The sequence below is a fragment of the Rhipicephalus microplus genome, chromosome X (genome assembly GCF_043290135.1).
Source record: "Rhipicephalus microplus isolate Deutch F79 chromosome X, USDA_Rmic, whole genome shotgun sequence".
Taxonomy (NCBI): domain Eukaryota; kingdom Metazoa; phylum Arthropoda; class Arachnida; order Ixodida; family Ixodidae; genus Rhipicephalus; species Rhipicephalus microplus.
In genome coordinates this window covers 223,714,288-223,728,998 of record NC_134710.1, presented here as the reverse complement: position 1 = coordinate 223,728,998, position 14,711 = coordinate 223,714,288, and the positions used below count along the sequence as shown (strand labels likewise).

The 14,711-nt window shown below is 43.9% G+C and overlaps 1 protein-coding gene across 1 annotated transcript in view; it reads right to left on the bottom strand.

Moving 5' to 3' along the window:
* Hr39 (Nuclear hormone receptor FTZ-F1 beta) overlaps positions 1-14,711 on the bottom strand; it is a 122,619-nt gene that overhangs the window by 36,917 nt on the left and 70,991 nt on the right. Inside the window, exons 8-10 of the mRNA XM_037435664.2 lie at positions 13,674-13,817; positions 9,080-9,227; positions 4,140-4,335 (exon numbers count right to left, since the gene is read on the bottom strand). Of these exons, the coding sequence (XP_037291561.1) occupies positions 4,140-4,335; positions 9,080-9,227; positions 13,674-13,817 (488 nt within the window). The remainder of the gene's footprint in view (positions 1-4,139; positions 4,336-9,079; positions 9,228-13,673; positions 13,818-14,711) is intronic.

Genomic DNA, 14,711 nt, shown 5'->3' with positions numbered 1-14,711 from the left:
AGAATGACTTGATGGACATGATAGCATGCGAAAGGAATGACTAGTCTACAGACAACTGCAACAGACTAATTTCACACAAAATAAAAGTGCGATAACTTGTAAAGCAAGTTTTCACCTTTTCTTAAGCATACTGTGAGTGAATTGTCATGCTAACACTTATTACGATTTCCAAAACCCGTTTCGAGAGTTGCAATGCATTAATTTAAGCATAAAATATGCACATTTTTTATATTAAATTATTGATACTTAGAACTATATCACGATCCCCTTCGAGTTCAATAAATTGCGGATCGACTGTACGCATTATATCAATGGCGCAATATTGCACTAACAAATAGCATCTCTGAGCGCCGCCGATCGTTTACAGTGAACGGAGTCGGTGCTCCAGTGACTTCCCGGGACACCACTTTCGACCACCGATAAGCACTGGCGAGGTGCCCGTAGATTATTATTATGTTAAACGCCGACCCTACCTCTGCAGCCCTCCCATTTTCGCACTCCCTGACTGTGTTTTGTTATGCCCCCCTCTGTCCTTTGTCTCACCGCTACTGTGAGCACCCCGCATCGCCAGACTAGACCCGTGTTTTCACACAATTGCCAACGATCTTTTGAAGACCGGTTCGCTGATTAGTTTCCCCTCAGTTGTTGATCGCTGGTGTCATTGTCATCACTATCATTGTTGTCGTCGGCCTAGAGTGATCAGACCGTCTGCCAACATCATCAGCTCTCGACTGTACTTGGTCGTCTGCATCTGTGTCTTGTCAAGATCGGTGTCATATAGCTCTAGTGCGTGCGCTTGTACAGCTCCACCAACTTTGTTGATTCGCGATTGGTTCCATGTTTAGGACCTGTTCTCACTCGCTTTGCACTCCACTTAGCATGCTCTCTGCACACGTGCAGAAGCGCAAAAACGGATGTTACACGGAACGAACTGCGAAGACCATGGCCGCACCTTTCTATCGTAGGTCATAGTCATAGCCCACATCCTGCAGACATGTGAAATTAGGCACAAGCTAAGTCGTACCAAGAGAGAAAAGTTGGGGGGCTAAGCCCCCCCACTTTCGACAGTGTAAGTGGTCACTGTCGGCGGCACGATGGGGTAACCAAACACTAAGGCAAAGTTTCCTTCACCACAGTAATCACTCAATTATGTTGTTACGGGGAAATGAAAATGTTACCAGGGAATGTCAATATAGTCAAAATTTTGCAGCAGTTCTGCTGTCACGATTTTCCTTGAAGGCTCTTTGCTGTGCGGCCTCTCGCCCGACGCTGTCACGCCTTGTACTGTAGCATTGCAAAACAGGCTACAGCGCGAAAGCGTCGTTTACTGTAGCCTGCTTTGTTATGGATGGGAACGAGCAATTGTATGGACCAGTCAGAGCATTTTTTGCTTCAGTTAAATCACTTTCATCGAAAATGAATAGCATCATTGCTGCTCGGTCGAGGCTGCTGTGAGAGGATTGTGACAAATCTTTTTAAATGCTTTAGTTTTGCCGTACTGGAAGCGCAAAAAAAGTTTCCACTTTAGTCTCTGATATATCTGATCAGCCTTGCTAATAGTAACTAAGAGCGATGGCAGCAGTTTGTAAAGTGGCGAAGAATAAAGCAGTGGACTTGAGCACAGTGGGAAGCTAAGCTTTTAAACTTGCCCGGCAGCTTGACCCACTGGACCAGGGAGAAGCTTAAAGACCGTGGTTTTTAGCACTATGAAGGCTTAATTATAAATCGAGCTAGTGTGTGTGTGTGTGTGTGTGTGTGTGTGTGTGTGTGTGTGTGTGTGTGTGTGTGTGTGTGTGTGTGTGTGTGCACGCGCGTGTGTGTGTATATCAGCTGACGAGTAAGGTAGGTATGCCCCCCCCCCACTGGCGAAAGAGTTGGTACGCCACTGACTGGAACCTTGCTTTATCGCATGTGACATTTGAATATAATTCTTCATGCCACGACATTGCCGGTTACTCTCCATTTTTTCTGTTGTTCAGCCGAGAATCAACATTACCTCTAGATACAGTCATCCTGTTTCCTGCAGTATCAACTAGCGAATATGCCCTTGATGCTATTACTCGGGCTGCCCATGCATGCGAAACCACCCATACACACCTGACCTCTAAAGAGACCCAATGCTGTTTGTACGATCAAGGACACCGAGACATGCAGTTTTCACACGGCTCTTTGGATTTCCAACCCATGAAGTCAGCTTGTCGGAAAACTTCTCTTGATTCATAGGTCCATATCAAGTCCTTCGTGCGGTTGCTGTGACATATGAAGTTCCCCCTGCCGCCTAGTCACTATATGCTCGAGAGGTCACTGATGTAGTACATTTGGCACGCTTGAAGTCCTACCACTCTCCCAATGACCTTGACATCCAGATGTGCCGAGACGTCACTTCTGCTGCTGGGGATAACACTACATGCATATTGACATTCTCAGAGACTATGCACGTGTGTGCCAGACGAACAAAGGGCTGTCTTTGCTTGGTCGCTGATTAACTTGTCACACCCCAACTGATGGTTTAAAATAGATCTCATCTGCAGCCTCGTCGATCCGGCGCCTCTTCTCTTACATAACAATATGGCACAGTTGTGCGAGGCTTACAGAAATGGATATATGGACACACGAATGCCAGTTAATTCATAAAATTCTGGAAGATGAGGTTAACTTATTGCTCTTCATTTTCCACCAGTGATATACCCGTCGGTGACCTCATAGGCCCACAGTACAGTTAATACCGTATTTACTCGATTCTACCGCGCCCTCGATTGTAACGCGCACCCGATTTCCACCGCGAAAAAAAAAAAGAAAAAAAGTAAGACATCGATTGCAACGCGCACCCATTTTTCTCACTGGCCCGCACGATCACACCACTCGGAAAAAAAACAAACAACAACAAAAAAAAAACGACTCCTTTCGAGAGCGTCTTCCATTTAAATATGAGGTACGGGCAAAGCTTGTGCCCATCTGACGTGTAACAGAGCATTGTCGTCACTGTAGTTTTACCGTGGACCGATGTCAGCACGCGAACTTGCTTCACCTCCTTCTTATCGACGGTTGTGGTGCCAGGCATGTCGAAGTAAAGAGGCGTCTGATCGGCATTCCCGATTTGCCCCAAGCAGGAAGCCGTTGTTGCGTCGCAAGTTTAAGACGAACCTCTGAAAACTGTGAAGCTTTTCATCGTACTCCTCCGCAAAAGTTTTCGCATATGCATGTTCCCCCTCGGAGGGAAAAGCCTTTCCTCTTCATAAAGTTAGTTAGCCAGCACCTGCTCGCTTTAAACTGGCTCCGCATCAGACCTTTTTCTAAGACTAATTGCATAGCCCGCACTTGGAGCAGTTCTGTCGTCACGGGCCGCTGTGCCGCTCGCTGCTCAAGCAAATACTCGCCGAGCAGCTCTGTAATTTGCGGAAACCGACCCTGCTGTGGTCCACTGAAGCCTTTGCGTGAAGCTTTGCTGTCGACAATCTTCTGCTTTTGTTTCCGCCAGTCCCGCACGCACGTTTCGAAAACTCCTAACGACCGCAATGCGGCCCGATTTCCGTCCGTTTCTGCACACGCGATAACTTTTTTTTTAAAAGCGGCATCGTGGTGCACTCGAGTTTTTGGAGTCGGCCCTTCCACGCCGTCGATGCTAATGCACTACTAGATGACGAACTCCTCAGCACACGTACGAAGTGCCGCACATGGGAAACACATAGGCAGATATGGCCGACGTGCCATGCCGACGCACGTAGGGGGCGGCCATTTTGAATTTGTCGATGGCAATAGATTGACCGTAATTTTTTTGTTCGTACTCGATTCTAACGCGCATGCGATTTATGAGCTCGCTTAACCGGAAAAAAGGTGCGCATTAGATTCGAGTATTTACGGTAGTTGTATATAACTATTAAAATAACGAACAAGCCCCCCCCCCCCCCCCTTATGGTGAGGAATAATTCAACAAGATTTGCAGGGAGCGGGCCTTGCACAGTCATGGATTAAAAATCAAGATGGCAATGGAAAAACCTTAAGAATGAAGAATGCACACTGTACTTTAAATTACATCTCCCGAAGAAGAAAGCAGGGCGCTTGCTCTGAATTTTACGGTATAATTAGAGTGCTTTTGTTATTGTATCGAAGCAACAACTGGCAACATCATAGGACCGTACCTGGATTTCTCTGAACAGAGGGAGGCTTTTGCACCACTTGACAATCTTGTAGAGACGATGGTCTGCAATGTTGCAAAGGCTGCTCAACAAACTTGGGCCTCCATCTGCACCCAGGCTCCCAGGGGAATCAGGGGCTCCTGCATCCAGTGTTGTGGCTCCAGTAGCAGACACCTTGTTGCCAAACTGCTCCGACAACCTGGCAGATATGAAATTAAAAGTAGCTTGCGGTGAAACATGCACTGACTGGTAGCAATGAGAAATCAAAACACAAGTAGCATGAAGTTATTCAAAAGCACTTCACCAGGCACTAATGTATTTATTTCAAGGTACCTTACAGGCCCCAGAGGGGGGGGGGGGCATTGAGTAAGGGGGAAAATACACAAGACATATGTACATATACATTTCAAATTGGGAAAAATACATAGGAAAAGAAACAATTGCAAAATAATTTTGGTTATACATATGAACTGATAATATGCCAAAAATAGAACTTTTACTGTAATCATTTTTCAAGACCATTCTCTATTGCAAATAAAAGGAACCAAAATTAAGAGTTTTTGCATGGTCAGGAGGCAAGTTTCAGAGCCAACATAGGCTTCTTCTGCCTGAAGTAGCATCTACGAATGACCTTTTTTTCCTGCCATCACTATATCAAGCCAAGCAACCGCTTGTGTATTACGCCACGAGAGTCATGAGTAAAGAGATGGTGTATCGAGGAAGAAAACTAAATAGGAGGAGAAGCATGAAGAAGAGGCACAAGCATATGTATGGAGTAGCACACGGCTCGATGCACCTGACATAAGCCGTAATAGAAGACGACAGTGCGATGAGCCGACATTGCTTGCGTGGCTACGGCAACCAAATGCCCACTGTGCCTGAGCACAGTGGGCGTTTCATTTTGAAGGCCGTGACGCTGGCACTCCGTGACGTAGCCATTGACCTCGATGACCCTGGGGTGAGGCTCCTCGGAGGAGCTGCAGCATTCACTAGCAGCAGTCCCCCTTTGAACGTCTGCCAGCAGCAATTCCTGGAACGCAATGTCGAGCAGAGGAGTCGTGCTTGCACTAGGCTTAACTTACGAAGATGCCGTGCCATGTGTTCAATGGAGATAGGGAACAGACCTACGGCAGCGTAGAGACAACTGCAAGAGGATCGTTTATTACATCGACCGTGGACCCAACATAACGAAGGTTGGAATTACGGCGATGGACAGAACAAAGTCAGCGCGTTCCATTCGAACTACGACCTGACAACAAGGTCAAGGTGGCCACACTGAGTTTATTGATTGTAGCTAGCCGTAGCCAAAAATGGATTATTGTAGTGCCAGTTATAACTATGTTAGCACAGTAATACCTAGTTAACTTTGAAGTCGTAAAACCCAGAGAAAATGTGAAGATAATTGGATTTTCGAGATAAGCAAAGTTGCACTAATCACCGGGAAAAATGAGCATCTCTCAGAAAAACCACTACTACTTAGCAGCTGGCAGTTGCTAATCTTACTTCTCCTACAGATTTAAAAGAGAAAAAAGTAACATACAAGAGACTTTCAACTGGCTGGGTTTTGCTGCACTGCCATTTTATTTAGCAGAGAAAAACTGCCTAATGCTCGTCTGCTTTGCGGTCATACTCGAGCCTGAAAGAGGTCATTCAGCTGCTTGACGCATAAAATCAGTCGATCTTCGCCGCTGCTGCACTCAACTCCTGCTCACACAGTGCATACTCCAGAAAAGTCCAGTCATTTTCAGCGGCACCGTTACCTGTAAGCTTGATGACCTCTTGACAAAGTTCCTCACAGTCTGCGAAGTCATCTGTCTCTGCCATCTCTGCTTCTGGCAAACTGGCAGCACATGAAAACTCTGCGTGCGCAAAGGAGTTGGCAATAGCCACTGTGCGAACTTCCTGCCGCTCTGGCATTTCGGGGCGATACCATGAATGCCGGTTCAACTTCTGGGAATTTCGACCCTCGAACCTGCTTCTGCTGGCTGGAGAAGCTCTGCTGAAATCCATCCAGCACTTTCTGCTTGTTTTTCAGCACCGTTGAAAATATAGACAAAGGAATGCCGAATTCATACATGATGCCCAATTTTGTTGGTCCTACTTTCACCACTTTCTTAATTAGGGCAACCTTTCTTTTTAGCGTTAGTGACTTGCACTGCTTTGACACCATGCTTACTGCACTCACACTAAGTTGCCGCTCCTCACAGTCAACAAAAAATTCGTACCACTCGGTTTGCGCAGATGAACGTAAATCCCACCCCAGAAAAAATATCACGAGCACTGCACTGACAGTCAGCGAAAAATACGTACCCTCTGGTTTGTGCATGTGAATGGAAATCGCACCTCGGGAAAAATCATGTGCACTGCGCAAAGCGAACGAAACAAACTACGCCAAGAATGGGCAGAGGGCCTCCTTGCTTGACGCATGTGCCATGTGACGTGCCACAGAGTTGCTTGACAAAGTTGATATGTTACTGGGCTGAGACTTCGCCCACTTCACGTTTGAGGATAGCACCGACATAGTGGCAGGCGCGGCTAAATAAGAAAAAAAAAAATTATAAACTTCTGGCGTGTCAGCATTGCACGAATCTTGTGAAATGGTCCAGCAACAGAATCTTTGTTCGACTCCCAGTCAAGACTACGAGTTATCTGCAATCTGACCCAAAAATATTTCGAGACAAAGGGAAAAATATAAATCGGATGTATGGGAAAACATACAGTGCTGCTTACAATTCTGACCTGGCTGAATTCCCATTTTCCAGACGCCCGAAATTCCGGACATGCCTGATTTTCTGAACTTATCTGTGGCATTGTCAAGTTCCACATGGAGTCAATGTATAAAAAAGTTCGAAATTTCAGACGTTTATAGCTTTTGCCATCTGATTCCAGACTTTTCACCGCTAACTGCTGACTCGAAGTCACCATCGACACATCGAAGTTGCCATTTCGGTTGTTTTCAAACCCTCGAACCCACCGTACTCGCATCGCAGGTGTGGCTAGCGCCGCGGCAGCCGTATCCTTGAAACCGCAAATGCCGCAATCTAGCACACGCTAATCCGTTGCCAGCCGTAGCTTAGTCTAACCTGTGGCCACAGCCACATGGTGCTGTTCTGAGGCAGAGAAAAAAGCTGTGCTGTTCACCTAATGTCTGCTATCGGCATTTTGCTGACTCGTGGAAGGCAGTTACGCAACAGACCCTCCGGAACTGTTTTTGTCACACGAGCTTCTTACTGGACGCTGAGACGGCTGTTTCACCCGGAATGGACAGCGTGTGCGGCGAACTTCTAACCACAAACATTGCCTTCAACCATCTGCACGCTGCCAGTGTTTCGATTCCAGTCGAGACGACCTTTCAGGGCTTCGCCGACGCTGACAAAAACCTCGAGCTGTGTGTGAATGATGAAATAATTCGTCAAGTTACGGAGGATTCCGACAACTCCAATACCGAGATAAAAGAGAGAGCGCCTGCACAGCCAACGAACTTGGAGTTGATGTGAGCTGAAATTGAGGCAGACATCACCATGGGCAAGTAGAACACTATGAAAACGAAAATAAGCAACTTTTTTTTTTGCACCAAAGTGTTTACCAACACAGTAGCACCAGCCACATTAGATTTCTTTACAGCGTAAGTTGTTATTTATAAGATCACAACTCGGGTCTCGCGCAGCGCTGTAGTTGTCCGCCACTAGTGCCCGTAACCACATGGCGCGAAATTAGCAAAAAAAACCTAGAACCAATGACACAGTGGGGCTCGAACCCTGGTTCGCTGGGTGGCAGCCCAGTATTCTACCGCTGAGTTGCACTGGTGCTTGGGACTTGTTGGCAAACTTTCCCTAGACAGGCTTGATGTTGGGAAAGGAATCAAGTTATTATGATACAAAGCATTTCAGTACAACAAACGAACAACCGGGCGTCACACAATGCGAATAGTGTAACAAGTGGGTCATACAATGCTCCAACCCACTACAAAAGCTTGTTCTCGATCACCCATTAACTGTGCCGCATACCCACTTCAGGCATAATTCCTCATTGTCGTCAGCCACAACATGAACGATTGGCACATAATTCCAGTTATAGTTTAGTGGATACCATATTATCAGAATGACAAAAGATAGCGTAGCGGATCCCGGCCTACTACCCTAAAATTTTTATTATTAATGCCGTAGTGGGTACCCAGCGAGTGCACTTGCAGGAGTTACCCAATAAGTGTTTAGAAAAAGCTTTGAAAGGCAGCTCTTCTAGCTTTCGTTGTGACCGTGCTGCGCCTTTCGCGTGGGCCTGGCGTTTTGTTTTTTTATTTTGTTTTTTTTAAAATGTAGATAGCTTTTTTCGGAGCCACCTACACAATGCATTCGCTGAATCGCAATGAGAATCCTGTACTCATGCTGTGACCGAGACTCTCTATCAGTGAAAAATAGTTATGTTTTTAAAAATGCGTGTTTTCGCTTGCATTGATTTTTCCGGTCTTCCGTATTTTCCGAACGTTCTCGCGGTCTCTTGAGGGTCTTGGAAATCGGACGTCCAGTGTGGCAGGCGATGATGATGGCGTAGGACTATCACACATTTGAATAAGGTGTGCAGATAGAAAAATATGCACATATTCTAACAATGATGACAGTGGCAGGTATGAAGTTGGGCATTATTTTTCCAGCCGTGAATAACTTTTTAAAGTAACTATTTGTTATTTTCAAGTGTTGTGGAGATATAAGGAGGATAAAACTCAATTTATAATTCTGAAATTCATAGTACTAAAATATTTTTACATTAAAGCAATGAACATTTGGATGGAGATTCCCGAAAATGTCATTAATGAGAAAAAATCATTAATGTGAGGTTTTCTATAATGAGACATGACTGTAAGTATTATTTATTTCAAATTTTAAACTCAGATATTCTCAACACCTTACTTAGAATTCAGTGTCCAGCGCCAATATTTTGCTTACCGACTTATCTCTCGGTCAGTATAGTGCCAGAGGTGCTCCACAGAGACAATTTCCTGCACAAGAGAGGGTACTACAGGTGGCTGCTGCTGGCCCACAAAAGGCTGCGGGGATCCTTCCAGTGGAGACCCTGATGACAAGCTGCGTGACTCTGCAAAAATAGGACACTGGCTAAGTGCAAACAAAAAATATACTGTTTTTAGAAATTAGGGAGACAACCAATTGTCCTTAGAAAAATTTGCAACACTGATGGACAGGAGTCAGTTGGTTGGACTAGTTTTTTCCCTGCTGAAAATTTTGTAAAGTTGGGAAACATCAGGGGCCTCTCTGAACTATTCAAATGTTGTTTTGGGTGTTCTTAAAAACATAAATCCCAGTGTTTCATAAAAAAAGGTATTGCGCTTTAAGCAGCATGTGTTTTCAGAAACTCAGTTTTCATTGCACGTTTTCACCATTGACATTGGTTATCACTTTCCCCAGATGTGCGTGCACGGCAAGTAGAACATACTTCGCAGACAAAAAACTATGTTTAAGACCAGGTAATTCCTGAATGAACTCCTGTGGGTATACAGTAGACTCTCTGTAAACGAAACCTAAAGGTATCAGGAAAATTTGTTCCATTTAACAGGAGTTCTGTTTACAGAGAGGTGAACATCGGTGTAAAATACAGGCCTGAAACCAAGCAATGCAGAAATAATAGTTCCATTTATACAGTAGTTCCGTTTAACAGATTTCCATTTACTGAGAGTCAACTGTACTTTGCAAAATAGGCTTTCATTTAAAACAACAAAAAACAGCCCTTCATAATCTTTGCCGGTCTCTTTATGAATAGCAACAAAGCACACAATTGCATTAATGTTCACTCATAGCAGTATGAAATACAGTATAAACCACTTATAACTAGGCTTGGGCGAATATTCGACTGCTTTGAATATTCGAACAAATAATGCAGTATTAAAATTTGCTTCAAACCAAATTTAAATCATTGAAAATTTTGAATTATTCAAAACGAACCAACAGATGCATATTAGTTCGCATGTAATAACTTGCAAAGGTGGTTTCACTGCAGCATAGGAGTGCTAAGCAGTGAAAGCAGCTATCTAAATATTGGTTCACACGTAACTTTTCGTAAAACTGGCTTCACTGCCCTGAAGTTTTGCTGAGCCGTGAAAACACATAATCAAAAGAATTCCGCACTGCGGCGAAACTCCACTTCAAAGTTAAATGAACACAATACGCTCACGTCAATTTATTTATTTCTTTCAGCTTAAAAGCTTGTTATAATGACTTATATGCTCTAAATACAGCAAATTTTAAAACTTAACATATTTGACAGACTATCGCTTGCATTCTAAGGAAAATCAAAACCTGCACTATTCAAAGTTGTTTCCATTTCCTTTGATCAAAAAAAAAAAAAAAAGGCTTTTGCGCAGGCCTTCTTTGATTTTTCAAAAAATATTGCCACGTTCTATTTCTCAAGTTTTGTTATCGCCCCAAAACACTACACAATTTTCAGCGCAAATCGCGCCTGCAGTTTTCGAGAAACTTTCGGACTTTAGTAGATCATTTCGATAAGATCACGCCCACTTTGCGAACTATACAGATTATTCTGGAACCTACGCCACCACCAGCGATAACGCCAGAACATTCGACGGCAAGAGTATAAATGCCGACGCACTTTGCCGCTTGTGAGTAGTTGATCGACGGCCGACGCTCCGTTCGCCGCTATCAGTCCAAGACTGCTACTGTAATCGGATTTTCCATTTACGGGGCATAGGTTCGCCCAAATAAACAGTTAAATTCCAACACAAAGTCTCCTGTCTTTGGCCACGTCACTACCCCCTGACAATATTGTGCAGGTTAGTTTGGTCATAACAAATATGTCCCTCTTTTTTTAAAATGTGTGATATACACACTATTCCAATTCGATTTGAAGTTATTTGACAAAAATCATATTCGCTTCGCACTTACTTCGAACCTAAAATTCCCTATTCTCCCAAGCCTACTTACAACATAAGTGACAGGAGTCATGACTTTCTTTCTGCACTATAAGACACACACACACACACACACACACACACACACACACACACACACACACACACACACACACACGCGAAAACATTTTTTAATTGGGCAGCACTTGCGCAAAATGTGTTGAGCATGCATCCTTGTGTGTCCAAGAATCGAAGCATGCGATGCATGGTGCTTTCAACCTTTTAAATTTCCGAATGTTAAAAAAAAAATTTAACGTCCAAATACATGAGTTGCCAACAAAATGAAGACAAAAAGTAGGGCGGGGGTTTAACAAGAGAAAGTACCGTCGCAGAAATTCATTGCTTCTCAGACCGCCTCGATTATGCACATTACATTATGTTGAATCGCACCCAGAATTTCACAATCTGAAAAACGCCAATCGTTCGATTTGATGACCATGCACCCGATTTCAAGATGTTGCAATCAAATCGCCAACCACTATTTGAGTGCTACACGTGCCACCCTCGTTTTCATTAACGACATGCATCCCTTCCCTTCAAGTGCAGACACCCCAAAGTTTTGTTGATTCCATACCAAACTGCAACTTGGATTGCACGGGACTGCTACCAAAACACAACCAATGCCGCTTAGGCCATTCAGTGTGTCGTTGCGGGAAGTTTGTTTAAGACGTGAAGATCTGGCGTGAAAAATACTGCACTCAATTGGCATCAACCAAGAACAGAGTGCGTGATAAGAGTTCACAATCGCGGCCGGAAGATCAACAACGACAAAAACCCGCCAATAAAACAGCGCACTGGCAGCAAAAGTGAAAGCTGGCATAATAAAGCCGTAAAATGTTTTAAATTTATGGACGAGGTAGCAAACACGATATTTGTAGCAAGCACGGTAACGACCATGCTTTTCCCAACAGCAAACTGTTAAATGCAGTCAGTAAGAACGGGATCGCATGTGCCACGTTGAGCCGCGTGAGGCTGCAGCCACGCTGACGGTAACGCCAGTGCAAAGGCTTAAGGGCTGAACAGACGTATGCACTGCAGCGTGTCAGCACGTAGTATTTTGATGCGGTATGCATCAACAACGGCGCCGTGGGGAAGGCTCGGCAAGGCCTACAGTGTTCTAGCAATGCCATTTTGCCTCAGTTATCTGCTGTCAGTCTGCTGTTTTCTTTTTTCTATTTCCTTTAGAAATGAGTGGTAGTTGACAGCAGTTTACGATAGGCTTTAAGAAAAAAGTTATCAAGCATGCCAAAGCGCACGGCAACCTGGTGGCACAACAGGAATTCGGTACATCGGAGAAAAATGTTCGATACTGCAGAAGCTAAAAGCAGAGCACCACATCCTGCAGAAACAAACAAACAAAAAAACCTCGTTTCGTAGATGCACTGCAGTGCACCTCGAACTGGAAACACTACTCGCCGAATTCATCCAGAAGCCGCATGCAAAGTCGCTACCCGTAACAATGGAGTGCATTCGCTTAAAAACTCTCAAGATTGCGCACGACTGTGGGCTCACGAGAGTGCAATGCAAGGGATCACCATCATGGGTGCGCTAATTTATCAAGCAGAATGGCTCTGTGATGAGGAGGCGCACTTTTGTTTTCATAACGCATTGGATAGAACAGAGGACGATTTACTCAGGGACATTACTAGTGAAAAACAAATCTCCTCGGACTCAAGTTCAGACGAGTCTGAGTGACAGCACTTTGTGCCCTTCTAGCGTTTCAACTACACAAGATTAGGGTCCAAATAAAATAAATGTGACCAAAGTGCAGCTGGTTGTGTCACGTATTTACCAAGGTAAGGGTGCGCCATGATACTTTGCGGTTTTTTAAAATTTCTTTTTCGGAGAGTCAAAGCTTGGGAGGTCGACCCATATTCCGGTTTTCACAGTATATACAACAGAATACTGATAAAACGACCCCTTATCATGGCACTTTCGAGTTCGTTATAAACAGGCTCGGCTATACTTGTAATGTTCTAATATGAATGTGACCTATTGAATTAGCATAGGTACCTTTCCACTTATTTGTTGTCATGAACATTTTGCGCTGGCCATCTGCATTTAGCTGCTACGACTTTTAAAAAAATTCATATTGCTCAGAGCTATACATATCTACAGCGTGGTAACCCAAGAACCAACACACGGGAACACAAAAAATGCTAGTTAAATACAGAACTGAAGCTAGTGTCAATAAAGCTTACTGTTTTTTCTTTATGGTGCAAGCAAAGCACTTTGTCTAATCACCCCCCCCCCCACCCCCATACCTTCTTTTAGTATAAAATTCTAACTATATTTTCTCACATAATATCAGAATGCCACCTAGCACTCGTCGACTGTTTCGATGGACTTCGCAATTCCCAATGCATGCTCAAATTGCATAGACCACTCCTAGATTTCATCCAAGAAACTGACCACATCCTTTCATTAAATTTATGCCATACGGCATGCCGGTGCAAGAAGAAATGTTTAATGATGCTTTGCAGTTGCTAAGCTGGTCCAACAGTGGCACAAGTAAACTATTTCGTGCTGGAAAAAAAATAAGCAAGTGACCATACTTTAAGTAACACATGAGTTGTCACAGTAATGTAATTTTGAAATACCTTTTTGCAACAGGGGTATGGGCTCTACAGGTATGTCTCCAGACTCTGAGGTAAGACGAGAATCACCACCAACAAGTTGTGATGGCAGAGAGTATGAGCACTGGTATGTGCTTCGGCCACCCCGAGTCCTGTCCTCACGAATGGCTGCACAAAAATAAAGCACCAAACTATGGTGCTATCACGAAGCTTCACCAACCGCAAGGATACAGTAGAAGTGTTTCAGAAAACAAAATAGCAGCAATTGTAAGTGGCCGAACATGTATGTACAGCAAATTCTTGGTAATTTTTGTAATTTCATTTTTAATCAATTCCAAACCAGCAACCAAAGGTTCCTAGCTGCTGTTCATACATATGGGGCAACACTTTCCCTACTTAGATCCTTAAATGAGCCAGATTAGATCAAGACTGGTAAGTATGCACATTCTTGAACTCAATTATCTTAACCAATAACAATAGTAGTGTCATTGTCTTTGCAATGGTAAAAGAGAGATAAAAAACAGAAATGACTTTTCTTGGCCTGTTCTAGGCAGATTATTGAATCGACCTGGCAGGTCGCAATAAGGATGAAGCGGAATAACCAAGTTCTAATGCATCACTTCCTTTTTTCAAGAATCGTACAAAAATTGTCCATGTGTTGCAGATACAGCAACTGCAAAAGTGGCACTTGCATCAGCTAACCAAAGCCAGCCTAATCTACCAATGTTGTTACAGGATGGAGACAGGGGAAATAGGGCAAGCATTCAACTGTGAAAAAACAATTATGGCAAAGAGCCAAGAGAAGAGAAGCTCTTTCAACTACTCACATCTCAAAAAGATCACTGCTGATCACACTCAGGAGTTCCGCTGACGATTGAAACAGTAGTAGTTCTATCAACAATAGACACTCCTATGTGCGCATTTCAATATTTTCGATTTGATAGCCTATATTTTCAGCCACGATTCCTATAACCCCTTATTAAATGCAGCTCAAAGGGCACCAAACGGTTAAGGAGCAAAGAGACAGAAAAGTATTGCGTGCAAAATTCAGTTAACCTAACA